Source organism: Strix aluco, chromosome W (assembly GCF_031877795.1).
Source record: "Strix aluco isolate bStrAlu1 chromosome W, bStrAlu1.hap1, whole genome shotgun sequence".
Taxonomy (NCBI): domain Eukaryota; kingdom Metazoa; phylum Chordata; class Aves; order Strigiformes; family Strigidae; genus Strix; species Strix aluco.
Genome location: NC_133970.1, coordinates 5,342,254 through 5,361,772, shown reverse-complemented (window position 1 = coordinate 5,361,772; position 19,519 = coordinate 5,342,254). Strand labels below are relative to the sequence as shown.

General features: G+C 44.6%; 2 protein-coding genes and 1 pseudogene across 7 annotated transcripts in view; 2 read left to right on the top strand and 1 right to left on the bottom strand.

The window, feature by feature from the left end:
- The window catches only part of LOC141917556 (ubiquitin-conjugating enzyme E2 R2), a 95,924-nt gene extending 92,268 nt beyond the window's left edge, over window positions 1-3,656 (top strand). The window contains exon 8 of the mRNA XM_074810824.1: window positions 3,427-3,656. Within this exon, the coding sequence (XP_074666925.1) occupies window positions 3,427-3,455 (29 nt within the window). The 3' untranslated portion in view covers window positions 3,456-3,656. The remainder of the gene's footprint in view (window positions 1-3,426) is intronic.
- LOC141917551 (ubiquitin-associated protein 2-like) overlaps window positions 1-19,519 on the bottom strand; it is a 138,781-nt gene that overhangs the window by 6,126 nt on the left and 113,136 nt on the right. For 5 of the 6 annotated variants that reach the window (XM_074810804.1, XM_074810805.1, XM_074810806.1 and 2 more), the window contains 5 exons: window positions 18,590-18,785; window positions 17,228-17,319; window positions 16,283-16,333; window positions 2,031-2,109; window positions 346-560 (listed from right to left, as the gene is read on the bottom strand). In XM_074810804.1, the coding sequence (XP_074666905.1) occupies window positions 346-560; window positions 2,031-2,109; window positions 16,283-16,333; window positions 17,228-17,319; window positions 18,590-18,785 (633 nt within the window). The remainder of the gene's footprint in view (window positions 1-345; window positions 561-2,030; window positions 2,110-16,282; window positions 16,334-17,227; window positions 17,320-18,589; window positions 18,786-19,519) is intronic. The other variant, XM_074810808.1, reaches the window with a different exon arrangement.
- LOC141917828 (interferon-like) lies at window positions 7,491-13,844 on the top strand (annotated as a pseudogene).

Here is a 19,519-nt window from a genome sequence, read left to right as displayed (position 1 = left end):
GCTGAAAGCCCCAGGTTTTAAACTGAAAGAGGGTAGATTTAGATTGGACATCAGGAAGACATTTTTTATGATGAGAGTGGTGAGACACTGGCACAGGTTGCCCAGAGAAGCTGTGGCTGCCCCCTCCCTGGAAGGGTTCAAGGCCAGGTTGGACGGGGCTTTGAGCAACCTGGTCTAGTGGAAGGTGTCCCTTCCCATGGCAGGGGGGTTGGAACTAGATGATCTTTAAAGGTCCCTTCCAACCCAAACCATGCTATGATTCCAAGACGTAGAAGGTTTGGGCTGGAGACAGCAAAACCAGAGAGGCACGAAAGGGAGGGTTACAGTTTAGGCTATCACACTTACAAACACAGTCGGCCCATACTGGAATGCACTGGGTACGCCGGGCACACCAGCATAATAAGGTAACCCAGTGTAGCTGTACCCTGGAGGCAGGGTCGGGTTGAGGAAGGGCTGCTGAGTCGCATGGTGAGTCTGCGTCTGGTTCTGCTGCGGCTGGGCAAGTGTGGTAGCAGGAGCAGGGGAGGCAGAATCCCCACGGCCAAATTTTGTTATGTCACCTGCGAAAGAACAAACTGATCAGAAAAGCTATCAAAGCCACTCCAGAAGTGGAGGATTCAAAGAATTCAAATCCTCTGAAAACAAGCAGACAACTACAGAAGAGAGCACATCCTACACTTGAAAGGCTACAGTTGTTCATGGGAAGCACTCTCCTGGTCTCTGTTCCTGATGGCCACAGGGACATTACCTGTTTGTGGCACAGAACTCCATGCCATGGCTAATCCATTGATAAAATGGAGATACCAATACTTACCTATCTGTCACGGTCTGAGCAGATTCATTACTATCAGATCATTGCAATAAAACATGCTAAAAGCAGAAGCATGGTAAATAGCCAAAGAGCAAATGGTTGTTGGGTTAAAGTGTGACTCTCCTGGAGGTTCAACTGATTAGCTAAGCTTCATGAGCTGAAAGCAAGTTAGGAGGCAGTGATGGGTATATTTTTGTCAATGTCTGTTTATTTGTCAAGCATGACTAGTTAGATGTCCAGTTCCTCACACCACCAAAGTTCTGGAGACAGTAGCTGAAGGCCAGGAAAGCAAGGCTTGCATCACAGGCCACCTTACTGAAGAAGTAGGAAGGGAAACTCAGTTATTAACCCAAAAGCAGCCTCTTGAGAGAAAACTCCTGAACACTTGCATTTTCTGGTAGCCTACAGAGCAGCATGTTCATGTGTTTTTAAGAGAGGTGACATATATCAATCATATCTATCTCATTCCCAACTAGTATTTCTTTATGCTGGTTACCAAAAAGTGTGACAGCACTTAATACCAACATTATAGGAATTATAACACTTATGGCTACAGTTTTAAGCTGTAATCAAATGGCAGTGAAAGAAAACCACTGGCTGAAAATCCTGGATGGCATTAATGTCATCTTTGCACACTAATAACTGAAGGACCAGGAGCAGGAATGAGGAGGGACTTCTTAGACCACATGCTTTTGGGAATGAAGTCCATTAGATTTGGGGACGGTGAAGGAGAGCCTGCTAGGTGCAGCTCCTGCTGGGAATATACAAGTGCTAAAATAGCAGTAACAAAGTATGGGGAGCTGCTGAGGGGGGTCTATTCCAGTGCCAAAAAAGGAAAGCAAGCCAGCTGAATTTTGAGAAGAATGATGAAGCTATGGAATATTTTTCAAGCACCTGTATGTGCTTGGGAAGGGCACTAGATGACACTGCTGTTTACATTCATAACAATTTTGCACTTATTCTCAAAGGCTATCCAACTTACTCCCAGAAGTCACATATGAATTACTGACCAAAATCATGAAGAATAAAAAAAAACCCAAACAAAACCAAAACAACCAAGCAAAACACAATGTCAGGGTTGAGAGGAAGATGCTCGCTTTTGACTAGTTCAGACTGATGGGTTTAATGGCTTACAGAAGTGAAAAACAACTGCTCTTTCAGCAATGGCAGGATGACCAGCACATCTCACTCACCATCCTTGTCTTTAAATAGCACTCACCTGAGTATGGGTTGTTAGCAAGGCTCCCATCTCTGCCTGTTAAGGTTGCAGGAGCAGGGAATGTAATTCCATAGTAATCCTTAGAAAGGGACAACATCATTTATTAATAGTTGAAACTGTGACAGAGCTGGACAGCTCTTATGAACCCCATATTATACACATAAGAAAATTAAAAAAGCAAGAACTAAAGGAAGCTTGGGCAGAAGTTGACCTTATTGTTTACAGCAGAGCTGAAGATTTACCTGGATCCTCAACTTCAAAATAAACCTATTTTATAGACATTTTTAATATCATACAAATACTTAATCTCTTAATGGTAAGTTAAAGGCAACAACTAAATGCTTTCCCCTCCCAATCCTCAGCTCTGAGCTGTCATATTCCAGCAAGACTGCCTGGAAGAGCAACAGACCATCAGGGGCCAAAGACCTGGGGTCAGGTCAGAACCATAACCGCAACATAGATGTAGTCCAAAGGTTTTACCCTTGTACCATGCCTTGTTTTCTAAAAGTAAAAACATCAGCTAGGAAAACAGCACAAACATTTAAAAAAAATGGAGAAAAAGAATTACCACCTGATGACTGGAAAATTCATTTAAACTATGTTATAGGAGACAGATCAGTAGTCTCCAAAGTGGGTTGTGCATGACAATCCATTGGGGTACATGAAGAAAATGTTCTTGGCACCATTAATAAAATTTTTAAAAAATTAAAATAATGTTTTTTTAACCTTTCTCTCATCCTTTTTTAATTTTTATTTTCGTGTACGTTTTATAACATACATATTAGTACAGTAGTATATGTATATAATTTATAAATTAAAATATATTGGGAGTGTTTACAAATTTTTTTACTGATGGGGTACATGATCAAAAAAGGTGGAGACCACTGCCTTAGATCATTCTTCTAGGTCCTCTACAGGAAGGTAAGACAGTCCTCATCCTAGAAGGCTCACACTTTGAGATGACAGGACATGCCAGCAAATCCAAAGCAGCATTTTGTCTTCAGTTTGGGAGAAAAAGAGAAAAGTTTATCCTTTCCTCTCTGGGTGAGCTCCACATGTGGAGCTAGTACTCTACTAAGTGGTTTTCCTCTTAATTCTCATGGTTTACTCCTCACCATCAAGAGTTAACGCTTTAACTACTAACGTATCCATTTCCACAGAATTCAACACTGGAAAAGCATCCTTTATACCTGCCTCTGCAAATTCCCCAGCATCTCAAATGCTTTCTAAGAGCTGACAGCACCTTTCACCTTGCTGCATTTCTGTGCATCACCCCCCTGTCTCCTACACTTAATCCTCCATCACTGAACATGAGATAATCTAGCAAAGATTTAGTATTGCAGGTGTTTTCTGTAACTTGAAATGATGCCATATTTCATCATCCTTTCCTTTCCAGGTAATTCCACCTCATCAACTCTGGCATGAATCACTTAAAACACAACCAAATTCCTATTAAAAGTGTTTGCAGGTTACTCAAAAGCAGCGCTCCTGTCTCCTGAGGAAAATGACGCAAAAAACGGGTTTGGAGAAGAGATCTGAACAGGACTCTGGATATGAACTGGAACTGACACGCTAGCATTTTCTCCTATATAAACCAGACAAAATATAACCAAATCTGCATGAGAACAGGGTCTAGGGATTGCAATTATTCCCACTGCCCCTCAGGTGGGGGAAAACCACATCAGCACTGCGTATCCCTATCCCACACACCTGAGCATACACACATTCAAAACAAAAATAATTAGAAAATATGAGTGCAAACCAGTTATCTTTGCACTTTATGCCCACCCATAGGAAAACATCAGAAAAGATACTCTGCTCTTCAAACAACACAGGTATTTCTTAACCTACAGAAGGCACACAGTAGAAGGTGCCTAAAGTCAAAACTGAAATATCAGGAATAGACTCAAAAGGTGAAACAGAAAAGGACTGAAAAAATGATAAGTGACATAACAGATTTAAGCTCCACCAAACAGCTTGCTACATACCACACACACCAGCCAAGACATTTGTAAGATCTCTACTACACAGGCAGCCTGCAACAGACTAACAGAAAAGATAGCATATCCCAATGTAAAACATACAAAAATTAAAAACCAAACAAACAAAAACTCAAAAAAAATCCAAACAAATCCCAAAACCAACACAGTGAGAATTTACAGCATCAAAACACATTAAAAAATTGAGTTAAATTTAAAAAAAGAACACCACCACCCTCTACCCCCCCAAACCTCAGGAGAAACCCGTGTTTCTGCTGTATCAGCAGCCACCAGTACCTCTTGCTGCTGGAAGCTTCCCAGGAAGCAGTGACAACTTGCACTTGGGACTCCGCCCACTTTCACTTTCTAGATTTAAATAGACCAGCATGTCAAAGACAAATAATCCCACCAGCTCCTGCCTCCCATACACCTAATGTTGCTTAATTTCTACAACAAATTCAAAACACAATAAAAAAAATAAATCTAGAAATCACAATCATTGCATGAATAGTTGATGAAAAATCCTTTGCAACATTTATGCATTTATTTATAAATATCAACCCACTGAGGACAAATAACTCGGGGTCGGGGTGGGGGGGTGGGGCTGACAGACAACCCCAAAAACATTCTTCAAGAGAGGAAAAACTCTTCCACCAGCAAAAAAAAAAACAAACAAACAAAAAAACACCAAAAAACTGAAAAAGTAAAAATATTTGTCAATAAGAAATAAAGGAAAACATGCATTAACTCATATATACAAATAATATCAGAACATGAAATAAGAAAAACAGATGTTGGTAGGCAGAGAAACTTGAAAATAAAAACCAAGCAAGACCCCTCACAAAAGAGACAAAAAGGAAACCCTGAAACACATCCTTAGCATAGCTGTCCCAAAAGCCTCTGCCACTGTGCTTTCACATTCCCAGCTGAACCACAACAGCACAGGAGCTGGGCTTCCCCTGCATCGTGACAGCAGCCCTGGAAAAGAACCAGCTCCTCTTCCCTTGGCAGTGCCACCTCCTGCTCACACTTTGACAAGCACAACAGAAGCCCTCAGGAGAAAGTAAACACAAAGCAAAACTGAAAATAGAAATGAAAATTCTGTCCAGATGATGATGATGAAAGGAAATATATATATAAAAAACTCATTCTAAGAAACACCAAAAAAGCACAAAAAATATAGGAGATTCCCAGGACTGCTCATTGCTCTCCTACAACCACCACAACTGGCCCAAGATGCTCCTGCCTATGCTCACACACCAGTGGCGATGGGGACCTGCCTCACTACATAGAGCACATCAGCCTAGGCCTTCTTCACCCCAACACATCCTCAGCAAACAAAAATATACATCCCCCAAACACCACCACCCAACATGGTCCAAACCAACCAGCACAGACCAGCGCAGCATTCCCCATTGTGGGAATACAACGGAAAATTGGTGAGGAGGATTGTAAACATGCTCAAGTGACTTGCAGCTGGGGTGCACAGTGTCGGGACTGCTTTTTGCTAAACCCAAGTGTGTTAATCAACATAACTGTATCGGGTCTGGCTGAGCCGGAATTGGTTTTCCCCTGTAGCAGCCCTCATGGTGCTGTGTTTTATGTTGGGAGCTGGCAGGGTGTTGATAGCACACTGGTGGTGTGGCTACTGCTGAGTAGTGCTTACACAGCACCAAGGCTCTTTCCGACATTTCCCCCCCCCCACAGTGGGACGGGGTGGGCAAGATCTTGGGAGGGGACACAACCAGGACAGCTGACCCGAACTGACCAAAGGGATATTCCAGACCATATGACGTCTGCTCAGTATAAAGCTGGGAGAAAGGAGGAAGGGGGTGGGGTCACCCTTGGTCCTCCGAGGCAACCACTACGCGTATCGGAGCCCTGCTTCCTGAGAAGGCCCGACATCGCCTGTTCATGGGAAGTAGAGAATAAATCTCTTTTCTTTTTTTTGCTTCCACGCGCGGATCTTTGCTTCGCTTTGCTTATATTAAAACTGCTTTTGTTTTACCCACAAGGGTTGTTTTGTTTTCCTATCTTATTTTCTTTCCCTTCTTTGCCCTATTGAGAAAAAAAGGGGAAAGGGGGGGAAGTGATAGAGCGACTTGGTGGGTACCTGGCATTTAGCCAAGGTCAAACCACCACAATAACACAACTGAAGCATTAGAACAACTCATCAATCAATATGGACCTCCTCCTCACCAAATACAAAGTGACCAAGGAACACACTTTAGTGGACATAATGTCCAGGATTGGGACCAGGGGCTAGAGATAGATTGGATATTCCACATTGCCTACCATCCCCAAGCTAATGGCTCGATTGAAAGAATGATGGGATGCTGAAAGAACAATTTAAAAAGCTAACCAGTACTATAACTTTACAACAGTAGAGTTCACATCTTACTAAGGCAATTTTTTTGTTACAGAGCTGAACTATTCATAATCAAACACCTTATGATCATATTACAATGCCCCCAGTAGAAAGCATGGTGAGAACTGAAATTCTTCCAGACGGTATCTCTCAAAAAATATTATCTACAGGAGAAATGGAATTGTTTACACCAATGAACTGTGTGGTGGGGCTGCAACCTATTAGCCTTGACATGAAGATCCATATAATAACCCCTGAGAATGCCATATGGTTTTGTACCCCAACCACCCCTCTTATTTTACATCCTTCGTTAATATCAGATTCTTGAATTCTTCTATTTCAGATCTCTTTGATGTGCCTTATCTAGAGGAGATAGTATTGGAACACTGTTATTGGTGTTCCGACACCAACATTGAATTGAAGTTCAACCTGAAAAAACACAAGCCATAGCTCTCCAATCTGTGTGGGCAATTACCCTACATCAGGTTATTAAACCCAGAGTAATGTTAACTGAAGGAGCTGGAGCAATGACGTACGTACTACTGGAAGGAGATGACACTCTGTTTTCCTCTCTTATCACAGGTTGGCTCGTCATGCTTTATAGTCTTATACTACAAGCACATACCCTGGACACATTCCCACGAGATCAGCATGTACATGCTTAGATTTGGTTGGCCTTTACTGTAATTGACTCATCTGACTTTTATATTAAGGGAACATTAACAACTGTAGAACTTTTAACAATTAATGTTTCTCATTGCTATTTTTTCTGAGTAGGTAACGGCTGTATGCCAATGAACATCACAACATTGATTGACAGTGGACTATTTCCTCCTTCCACAACATAAACACTGTCTCAGTTTTGAAGGCATGTGTTGCTTCAACATCACTGATGGATCAGCCAGCATAGAGAACAATATTCAACATCCCCAGGACTTAATGCATCAAATGAAACAATCTACTGATAGTGCCTGGCTGGGTCAGTACGACACTGAATCCAATAGCATTATTGTAGGTTGGGCTTTTTTTTTCTTCTTCTTTTCCTTTCTTTATTCTATGTGTGTTTACTGTGTGCCTCTGTACATCGCTCTGTGCTACACCCCACAACCCCAAATGAACACCTCCAGCTTTACCAGCCCCAGCAGAAGTGGACGCTTGAGTGAGGGGGTGGAATATGGGAATACAACGGAGGAGGATTGTAAACACGCTCAAGTGACTTGCAGCTGGGGTGCCGAAAAACATATATCACACTAATTGTTGTTTAGCTTTGTGTGCCTGATGGGTAGAATGTCTGCGTTTAGATAACATAGGCCTGCGAGAGACTCGGAGGCACCTTATCAAACATCCTTGAGATTCCTGCCCTGCTGTGGGAAAGATCAAAGCACAGTGGAAAAGTACGCCTGTGAAAATCCCGGATATATACAGGTGAAAGCAGCAGGCCCGAGATATTTTTCTTCCTTCTCCTCTTTCTGACTAGCAAGGACCAAGCTCCATGGTGCCTGCATCCCTGCTTGCGTGCCTCTGCCTGGGCGTTGCTGTGGCGATCCCTTGGGTTGTGAGGTAACGAGAATAAATTTACTCTTTGCATTTCATCCGTGGTTTGTGGTTGTTCCTGTGTCCTGCCTGTGATGGCTCACACACCCATGAAAGAAACTGCCCACTCACCACCAGCTGCTCCTTCACCCTCCAACCAGCACCTCAAAAATATCTGCCCCGGGTGCTTTGCCGTCCCCAGATAAGCCCGAGCAAGACAACACAAAAGTTCAGCAGCTTTGGTCTCCTCCTGCACAGGACAAAGAGTGTTCTCCATGCTCAGTCACACCACCTCTGCTACCACATCACTACAAGGACACTGCTCCATGCAAACACAAATGGGGACTTCCCATGCAGCTACTGAGTGAGAAGACAAGTGGGACCAAATATATTCAGGTACACAGCAGGACCCCTCAAGATGCAACTTCCATGTTGTACTACAGTCCTCCTGATATTCTTCTAACAAGAAATACCCTGTGAGACCAGGCAGGGGCAAACTCATTAGTTCTCTATTCTCTGAGGTGGCTGAAGAAAGCAAACCCTCCTCAGATGTAAAAACAGAGAGGAGAGGTAACGACACAAGCTGGAATACAGGGAATTCAAACATAGCATAAAATGGTTTGAGTTGGAAGGGACCTTAAAAATCATCAAGTCACAACCCCCCTGCCATAGGCAGGGACACCTTCCACTAGCCCAGGTTGCTCAAAGCCCCGTCCAACCTGGCCTTGAACCCTTCCAGGGAGGGGGCAGCCACAACTTCTCTGGGCAACCTGTTCCAGTGTCTCATCACCCTCACAGGAAAGAATTTCTTCCTTATCTCTAATCTAAATCTACCCTCTTTCAGTTTAAAACCATTACCCCTTGTCACTACACTCCCTGATAAAAAGTCCCTCCCCAGCTTTCCTGTAGCCCCATTTAAGTACTGGAAGGCGGCTATAAGGTCTCCCTGGAGCCTTCTCTTCTCCAGGCTGAACAACCCCAGCTCTCTCAGCCTGTCCTCATAAGGGAGGTGCTCCAGTCCCCTGATCATCTTCGTGGCCTCCAGACAAGCTCCAACAGGTCCATGTCCTTCTTATGTTGGGGGCCCCAGAGCTGGACACAGTACTGCAGGTGGGGTCTCACGAGAGCAGAGCAAAGGGGGAGAATCCCCTCCCTCGACCTGCTGGCCACACTTCTCTTGATGCAGCCCAGGATACAGTTGGCTTTCTGGGCTGCGAGTGCACGTTGCTGGCTCATAGTCAGTTTTCCATCCACTAATACCCCCAAGTCCTTCTCCTCAGGGATGCTCTCAATCCACTCATTGCCCAGCCTGCATTTGTGCTTGGGATTGCCCTGAGCCATGTGCAGGACCTTGCACTTGGCCTTGTTGAACTTCATGAGGTTTGCACAGGCCCACCTCTCCAGCCTGTCCGGGTCCCTCTGGATGGCACATCCCTTCCCTCCAGCGTGTCGACCGCACCACTCAGCTTAGTGTCGTTGGCAAACTTGCTGAGGGTGCACTCCATCCCACTGTCCATGTCGCCAACAAAGATGTTAAACAGCACTGGTCCCAATACCGACCCCTGAGGAACACCACTCATCACTGCTCTCCCCTTGGACATCGAGCCATTGACTGCAACTCTTTGAGTGCGACCAACCAGCCAATTCCTTATCCACTGAGTGGTCCATCCATCAAATCCATGTCTCTCCAATTTAGAGACAAGGATGTCATGCGGGACAGCGTCAAATGCTTTGCACAAGTCCAGGCAGATGACGTCAGTTGCTCTTCCCTTATCCACCAGCACTGTAACCCCATCGTAGAAGGCCACCAGATTTGTCAGGCATGATTTGTCCTTAGCGAAGCCATGTTGGCTGTCACCAATCACCTCCTTATTTTCCATGTGCCCTAGCATAGTTTCCAGGAGGATCCTCTCCATGAACTTGCTGGGCACAGAGGTGAGACTGACTGGCCTGTAGTTCCCCAGGTCTACTTTTTTTCCCTTTTTAAAAATGGGGGTTATGTTTCCCCTTTTCCAGTCAGTGGGAACTTCACCAGACTGCCACAACCTCTCAAATATGATGGACAGTGGCTTAGCCACTTCATCTGCCAGTTCCCTCAGGGACCCACAGATGTATCTCATCAGGTCCCATGGACTTGTGCACCTTCAGGTTCCTCAGATGGTCTTGAATGGGATCTTCTCCTACAGTGGGAGGTTCTTCATTCTCCCAGTCCCCACCTTTGCCTTCTGCATCTCGGGTGGTGTGGCTGGAGCCCTTGCTGGCAAAGACTGAGGGGAAAAAAAAGTCATTGAGTACCTCAGCCTTCTCCATATCCCGGGTAACCAAGTCTCCCTTTTCCTTCCAGAGAGAGCCCACATTTTCCCTAGCCTTCCTTTTATCACCAATATACCTGCAGAATCTATTCTTGTTGGCCTTGACATCCCTGGCCAGATTTAATTCTATCAGGGTTTTGGCCTTCCTAACCTGATCCCTGGTTGCTCGGACAGTTTCTCTGTATTCCTCCCAGGCTACCTGTCCTTGCATCCACCCTCTGTAGGCTTCCTTTTTGTGTTTGAGCTTGTCCAGGAGCTTGTTGTTCATCCACGCAGGCCTCTTGGTGTTCTTACCTGACTTCCTCTTTGTCGGGATGCATCGCTCCTGAGCTTGGAGGAGGTGATCCTTGAATATCAACCAGCTTTCTTGGGCCCCTCTGCCCTCCAGGGCTTTAACCCATGCTACTCTGCCAAGCAGATCCCTGAAGAGGCCAAAGTCTCCTCTCCTCAAGTCCACGGTAGTGAGCTTGCTGCGTACCCTCCTCACTGTCCTAAGGATCTTGAACTCCACCACTTCATGGTCACTGCAGCCAAGGCTGCCCTTGAGCTTCACAGTTCCCACCAGCCCCTCCTTGTTGGTGAGAACAAGGTCCAGCACAGCACCTCTCCTCGTTGGCTCCTCTATCACTTGGAGAAGGAAGCTATCATCAATGCACTCCAGGAACCTCCTGGATTGCTTATGCCTTGCTGTGTTGTCCCTCCAACAGATATCGGGGTGATTGATTTCCCCCATGAGGACCAGGACTTGTGAACATGAGGCTGCTCCTATATGTCTATAGAGGGTCTCATCCGCTCAGTCTTCCTGGTCAGGTGGCCTGTAGCAGACCCCCACTATGATTTCTCCTGTCTCTGCCTTCCCTTTAATCCTGACCCATAAGCTCTTGGTCAGCTCCTCATCCATCCCCAGGCAGAGCTCCCTGCACTCCATCTTGTCAATGACATAGAGGGCAACACCCCCTCCTCATCTTCCCTGTCTTTCCTTCTTAAAGAGCCTGTATCCTTCCATTCCAACACTCCAGTCATAGGAGTCATCCAACCAGGTCTCTGTGATGTCAGTAAGATCGCAGCCCTGCAGGTGTGTGCGCATCTCTAGCTCCTCTTGTTTATTCCCCATGCTATGTGCATTTGCATAGAGGCATTTAAGTTGGGCCCCGATAAAGCTGGCTAGAATTCCTTTGTGCTGCTCTTCAGGTGCTCTCCTGCTGACCTGTGATCCCTCTCCAGGCTCTGGGCATCTATTGCTGGCACTGGCATCAAGCTGGTAGGAGTGAGATGGATTGAGGTTCCCCTCCCCCTGCAACTTTAAAGCCCTCTTCACCAGCTTGGCAAGGCTATGACCAAAGATGCTCTTCCCCTTCTCTGACAGATGGACCCCATCAGCCCCCAGTAGTTCGGGTTTCTCAAAGCAAGTCCCATGGTCTAAGTAGCCAAACCCCTGGCTGTGCCACCAGTCCTGTAAACATTTGTTGATTTGCCAGATTTGACTGGTCCTTTCAAAGCCCTTCCCTTTGACTGGGAGGACTGATGAAAAAAACTATCTGCACTCCAGAGTCCCTTACCCCCTCTCCCAGGGCTCTGTAATCCTTCTTGTTACTCATCAAGACTTCTCCTGGCTGTATCCCTGGTGCCCACATGAAACAACAGCAGCGAATAACAGTCAGTGGACTGTACAAGGCTTGGTAGCCTCTCAGCGACATCCCTGATATGAGCCCCTGGTAAGCAGCACACCTCTAGAGAGAGTGTCAGGTCGGCAGACAGATGCCTCCATACCTCTTAGAAGAGGATCACCTACTACTATCGCCCGTCGCCTTTTCTTAGTGAAAGAATAAACACACTATTATCTTTACCATGAAGGTGATACAACACCAGAAGAGGGATCAGGGACGTTGTCGGATGTCCATTCCTGGAGATATATCCAAAAAGCATCACTGGACAAGGCCATCAGCAACCTCCTCTGACACCACCTACCCTCAGCACCAGATTGCACTCGGGACCTCCAAAGCAAAATAGACCATTGAAAAAGAATTTTAAAAAATGGAAAGTAATGATGCACTCACAGTGATTTAAAAAAAAAAAAAAAAAAAGAGAGAGAAACAGAGAAGTTCCAGTAGTATGAGGGCATAAGACACAAGCATTTCACCAGGCAAACGCTGGAAATTGGAAAAATTGAACTGTTTGTAGAGGACCTTTTCCTTCACACAGCACAATGATACAGCAGTCATGAAAAATTCCTCAACTGTCAAAACGAGTAAAAATCACCCTATACAAAAATATTTCTGGCTGTGTCTCCTTCATTCAATAAACTACAGCTTAGAAAAGACTTCTTATCCCCCATCACGATGAGGTTCAAACCGAGGAAAGGGAAACAAAGAGACTGTAGAAGCTTCATCAATAAACATTCAGTGCTCAAGTGCTTAGACCCAGAGCCACCTCCTCAAACAACATCTGGACTTAGAGAACTCCTGAGATTCCCAAGAAATACGTCATTTTACAAATCTTCCAAAATGTAAAAAGAAATTATGTACTGACACAAAAACGAAGATGACAAATATACCAAAAGTAAAAAACCCACCACCAATACTGGCACATTACATAAGGAAAAGAGACTTGGGCAGGAAGGGAAATTCAGCAGAACGCAGCAGGCATCAGAGCTCACCTGGGAGGGAAAGGAGAAATCACAAAACACACATCAGCAGCACAATTGCCCCATGTGTTGCTACCCCAATGCTTTTACATCCCCCACTGAACCACTACAGCCAACCTCCCCCCAACACACCACCACCCTCTCCACACACAGCCACCCCACCAATGCACTTCCCCAAGACCACCACAGCCACCAGCCAAAATTGAAAACCACAGCGGAAAACTCGCTGCAATCAGAAAGCGAGGAAGGGAAAGCCGCGGCACCACATAAAGCTGGCCACCTGGCAGCACCCCAAGCACAGCACCCACCCGCACTGCCACGAAGCCTGACCAGGCTCCTGCCCAGCACCACCCACAGCCCCACCATGGCTGTGCCTGCAACCCTGCCTGCAGCACAGCGCCCCGGTGCTCCTGCTTCTCCTGCCAGCTCTCACCACCACCCTTGTCTGCCACTACCTGCTCCCCCCAAGATACCACCTTCCCCTGGGACAGCCTCTAGCCCTTCCAGGCCATGGCTCCCAACCCACCACAGCCCTGCCACCACCAGCAGGCACCCTTCCCCAACACCCTCCTCTACACCAACCACCCCTAGCAAGCTGCCGCCACTCTCTGCATCCTCCAGCACCTCTTTGCCACCCTCAGCAGCCCAAGCACCACCCACCACTGGGACACCCAGGCACAGCACCACCTCCTCAACAACTTCCAGCATTACATCCACCACCTGGAGCAATGCCTGTCAGCCAATGGCATGCTCTTCAAGAGCCAAGGGCCCCACAACCTGCTGCTCAGCATCAACAAATACTTTGGGTGGATCCAGGACTTCCTCCTCACCCACCACCACAGGCCCTGCACCTGGGACCACATTCTCCTCAAAGCTTGCATCTGTTTCCAACGCCTCTACAACCTCACTCGCGTCATGCGCAATTAGCCCAACGACCCCAACCAACCAATGCACACGGCCTCACCCACGCTGCCACCTCTGTCCTCCCACCTCCCCTGACTGATGGCAAGAGCCGCTGCAAGAACGGCCATGGACCCTGAGCATCCACTGACTACTCGTCTATTTATGTAACTTATTCTATTCAATTTGACAAGGGTTTTAGCTATTTATTCACCTATTTATTCAAAAGAAAATAAAGACCTGTTGCAAAAAGCTTGTCAGTGCCTCTTTTCTCAGAAGCACAGGCATGAGCCTTTGGGGTGGGAGGAAGCGACCTCCACTCAACACCTACTCCAAGCCCTGCTCCAAACAGGGCTCTGCAGATCCCATGCCCACTCTTCTCTTTGGCACCTCCCCAAGGATGAACTTTCCTCAACCTCTTTGTAAAACCTCTGCCAGGGTTTAGCCATCGTCATCAGAATCATCCCTTCGGTCCTTATCTCCTCTACATTTTCCACATTCCATCACAGTTTAGACCAACTAACGATCAGCTCTAGAGTCCTCAGTACAAGGAAGACGTGACCTGTTGGAGCGGGTCCAAAGGAGGGCCACAAAAATGATCAGAGGGATGGAACACCTCTCCTCTGAGGAAAGGCTGAGAGAGTTGGGGTTGTTCAGCCTGGAGAAGAGAAGGCTCCGGGGAGACCTTTACTGTGGCCTTTCAATACTTAAAGGGGGCTTATAAGAAAGATGGGGACAGACTTTTTAATAAGGCCTGTAGCGATAGGACAAGGGGTAATGGTTTTAAACTAAAAGAGGGTAGATTCAGACTAGATATAAGGAAGAAATTTTTTATGATTGAGGGTGGTGAAACACTGGAATAGGTTGCCCAGAGAGGTGGTAGATGCCCCATCCCTGGAAACATTCAAGGCCAGGTTGGACGGGGCTCTGAGCAACCTCATCTAGTTGAAGATATCCCTGCTCATTGCTGGGGGATTGGACTAGATGACCTTTCAAGGTCCCTTCCAACTCAAACCATTCTATGATTATATGAAGGAGAGGCACGGCAGAGATCACTTTGATTAGGCTGAGTTTGGCTACTCTTGCCACTTCAGACATTTTTCACAACAACTCTCTCATGCTGCTTGAAAACAACTTACAGCACAACATATTCCAGGGCAACACAGACAAGGTATGAATCCTTACATTTTCTCTTGTTCAACCTTACTCTTGGACTGAATGGATAGGTTAATAAATATTTTTCTCCATGTGCTTTACTGTATTTTAGATTAAGTATTACCCATTCATTTTTTCTCTCCATTTGCTGTCACTACACATAAATAACATAATAATTCTCAGCTCTTGGCCCCTCAGAAGTAAACCTTCCCACCACAAGGCATGCTCTGCTCCAGCCCCTTCATGGCCCTGTAGTACAGCTACATGGAAAAAGCACTCCTGCCCAGAGAGCAACAACAAATTGGGTGAACAGATGGGAAGTGTAGGCTGATAAAAGTTGAACAGCACTCCTAGAAAACATTTTGTCTCCTACCAATGTAACCATGTCTCTCCTGGCCCCAGAACTGCAGATGTTTTGTCATTTTGCTGCTCTGAAAATAATCCCATCCATTTCAGTTGACAATTCTTCCAAGGATCATGCCTTCATTAATGCTCTCAACTTTATTTTTTTAATTCAGGATGTGCAGCTGGACAGGGTTTTGTCTGGGACATCCCTGTACTCATCTTTGACTATCTGACTCTGGCTGTCCCCACACTCCACATGGAAGACCTGGTACTGACTTATACCTTTAACTATGACATTCACCCAGTGATACTTCTTTTCCAGATCACTGCTCATTGCTCCATTTCTACCTCTACGGATACACTGCATCACTTAATCCTGTGACTTTTCCCAGTTACATACTACCAAGCTTTCTCTCCAAGTTCCTTATCCTAGTTTTCTGAAAACAAAATTCTTTACGTTTCTGTAATCTAGGCTGAGGCTCTTTGTGAATCTAACTCTCAGCTTCTCTCACACGCCATTTACGTTCTGGATCCAGGTAAGGAAGTAAACTTCATATACTCTCCCTCCAGCTCACCTGCATTTGTTGCCATGATGCACACGCAAAGATCTCCACCTATGAGTGCCTCCAAAACCTGTCAGATGCACCTAGTGGCTGCCAATTTGTGTACTTGCTGTTCAACCCTACCTCTTGGTAAAAGAAAACATTCATGCTCAGATTTCAACTAGATTTGACAAGATGTCCTACTGTTGCTACAACAAATAAAAATTTCTCCACTCAAAATTACAGAGCACACTTGCTTCTATTTACAGAATTTGCAGATGGACAAATGCACAATGCAACAGTTGCTCTATATCAATTTACACCACCTAGAAAAACTGGATATTTAAAAAAACCACAATATAGAACATAAGGATAAGCTCTTAATCACCATCAAATGAATTAATTTGTGTTTCACAAGTGATCAACAATGAAGATAACTTGTTTAAAATTAAATAGACAAAGCCATTTACTTACCATTGGCAGCCTGGATTGAAGCATCTGGAGATCATCATAACCATAAATCTGCTTAAAGACAGATGAAAATAAAACATCATTATAACACTTTTCTTTGATGCTGACCAATTTGGGGCTTTAAACAGAGTCTGACCCAGGCCTAGTCTATTTTAAAAGTGTATAGCTATACATCGCATTGTGCTATCATGGTGCACTGTAGCATTTTAAGGCTAGTAGAGCTAAGCTTAAAATGGCTTGTCACTGATGTTGTTTCTTGGTGACAGCAGTCCTCTGAGGAGAGTATTACTGTCCCATCTTCAATACCGTTTTCACAGATGCATCATTCATCAACTTGTAAAAAATCCACAGGGCATTCAGATTTGGGAGTAAGAGCAGCAGCCTTCTTTGCTGCAATCATTACTTCTGAGAATAGCAGGATTTAAGATTTAATGACTAGACCACAAAGCAACCTATGGTATCCCCTCACATTCACTGTGATACAGAAAAATGATTAGAATAAAATTTTTGATTCAAAAAACAGATAACCAAAAATATGTTGATCCTGGTCAGACATCAAAAAGCTATGTGCAGTCTTTCAAAGTATGACAGACAGGACACATGGCACATTTCAACTATTACTATAGTAAATCTATTCCAGTAACACAAACCTGAACGAGTCTAATTTTACTCAAAGGGCCTAAAACCTGATACCACTGAAAACCATAGCAACATGCATGATTAGCATGTTACAGCAGCCAAATCAGGCCTGTACCAACAGTTCTGCAGTTTACTATCAACAGTAAACCCTCACTGAATACATTTCACATATTCTTCAGCATTTGGAACAAGAATTCCAAGTGCAACATGTGCTAACAGAAATGCCTTGGCATAGACAACAGCAGGTCTGGAAGGCCCACTTGCACCAAGGGTTAAGCAATCAAGGACAAGAATAATTAAATTGCTTACTGGGTAGGCAGGCAGAAGTCCTCCAGGTCCCACAATATACTGGTTATGCAACAAGGGTGGTACGCCTTGGGGCAGGTTTGGGGGAGCTTTGCCTGTAGAATCAAAATACACACACTGTAACAAGCCTTTAGAAAAGAAAAGACTTCAGCATTGAGACAAGATAGCTCACAAGCCCTGGCAACTGCACTGTCATAGCTTGTAAAGAGCAGAACTACACAGAAGAATTTTGTGCTGGTTGATAAAAATGCTCAAAATAGCCTGAAGAGTTTAACCATGCCTCAAGGAAGGGAAAGCACAGGCTACTTAAGACTGAAAACAGTCCCATCAGAGAACAGTCTGATTTTGTCATTTACTTTGTCCAAGAGGATTACAAAAATTACAGGAACTTCTCCTTTCCTCAGTCCTCTCCTGAAAGCAAAATTCAGGCACTGTTCTCAGTCTAAGAGAGCAAATTCTCTCCTTTCATTTTCTGCTCTGTCAACACATTCTCCCTTATCACCAGCAATAGACTGGAAAACATAAAATGTTGCCAGCATACTTTTTGTAAGTGACTTATTGCAGCTGGGAATAGCAAAGAGAAGACGACTGAAACAGTTTCAGTTGCCTCCATGAAGCAGTGCTAGAAAGCAGAAGAGTAAAAAAAAAATGCACTTTGGCCAGTCATCAGACACTTCATTTACAAGGTATTGGAATGAGAAACTAGAAATCTTTCTGTAAGTAAGTTTGATATTAATATTTAAATCATTCACTTCCCTCCATAGGATTTCCTTTTAGCAGTTCAGGTTAATTAGAGAAGAAAGAGAGAATTTAACATTGCTTCCACTTCAGTGCAAGCAGCCTCCCTACCTTCTCTGTGGACCCTTTTTCTGAAGTGCTATTTGCTGTGAAATGACCCAGACATCACACACTTTTTTCCTTTCTGTAGATGTGGCAGTAGGGATGTGGCATAGGATAATGAGGATACTGCAGTATATTTTGATACTGCCAAATGAATTCAAGTCACAGAGAAGACTGAAATTAAAGCTAATGTGAACTCCCAGCCAAGAGCTGATCACAACCTGGAATACAAACTGGGCAAGTCTCCTAGCCCAAAATTTCCGAAGTCAGAACTGCTCTGGTATGTATTTGTAAAGTTCTTTGGGGATGGAATGTGCTATATTAATGCCACATAACACCCTAACAAATACTTCAAATACACAAAACCTGGTAACTTTCTTTTATAAGCCAGTAAATAAAGCATGCTGAAAATACTAGTCAAAAGTGTGGATTCCTTCGCGCAGTTATGGCTGGTGAGATGCTCAGCTGACATCCCTGCCGACTTAAGTCCTCTGTCTATCCACATGATCGTGTGATATTGCGAACCTGAAGACACTAAGGGAGCTGCCCGTGTGGTAGCAGCTGGTATAGACACACTGGTAACGCTCAGGCCAAGGCTGTTTGTAGTGTTCATACTGCTTGCCATGCTGACAACTGAAGAGGTGGTGCTAGTGGCTGAGGTTGAAAGAGTTGGAAAGGTTGTTGAGGGCTGGAGCGAAGTTGTGTTCTCAACACTAGTGTGCTAGAAAGGAGACAAAAAGAATGAGCATCACAGAGCAAATAAACCACAGTGGGAGATGCTGGGTAGAAAACAAAAAAAACTAAAATCAACAATCTTTTAAGTAACAGAAGCACATGCAAAAGAAAAATATATGCATTATCTGTGTACCAAGCAAGCAACTAAGTTGCATGCTTGTGATTTTTAAGTATTCAAAAGAAATTATTACATGAGAGTTAAATTCAAACCACTATACCATCACAAAATTATACCACAGTAACTCGTGTCACTCCATTGCATTATTTCTTGCCCTTTGCTTGTATACTCCTTTAATCTAGTACCTTGTTATGTTAAATAAACTCCTATATTCTTCCAAAAGACAGTATTTGTTTTCAAAATACAGGACACTGCTATGGTGATTTCCTCAATGCACTTGTGGAATTTAAAAGATTAAAACTGCAGTGCCCCACAACAGAGTCAATGTGGTAAACTGAAATGCAGACCAGATGTGTTACAGGACCACATGAGGATAAAGGAGTTCCTGGTTTGAATCCAGCACAATACAGTGCCTTTAGCTGTAAGCTGATCACACTTGCAAAACAGTGTCATCAACACACAGAAGCCAAAACAACTGTGACAATAGAAAAGAAGGACATTTGGATAAGTATGAATTTTTAAGTTACATATTCAGTAGGGACAGAGCATTACAAACCAAAATACAGGCAATAAAGAAAAGCAGTAACCTATCTGCACACCCC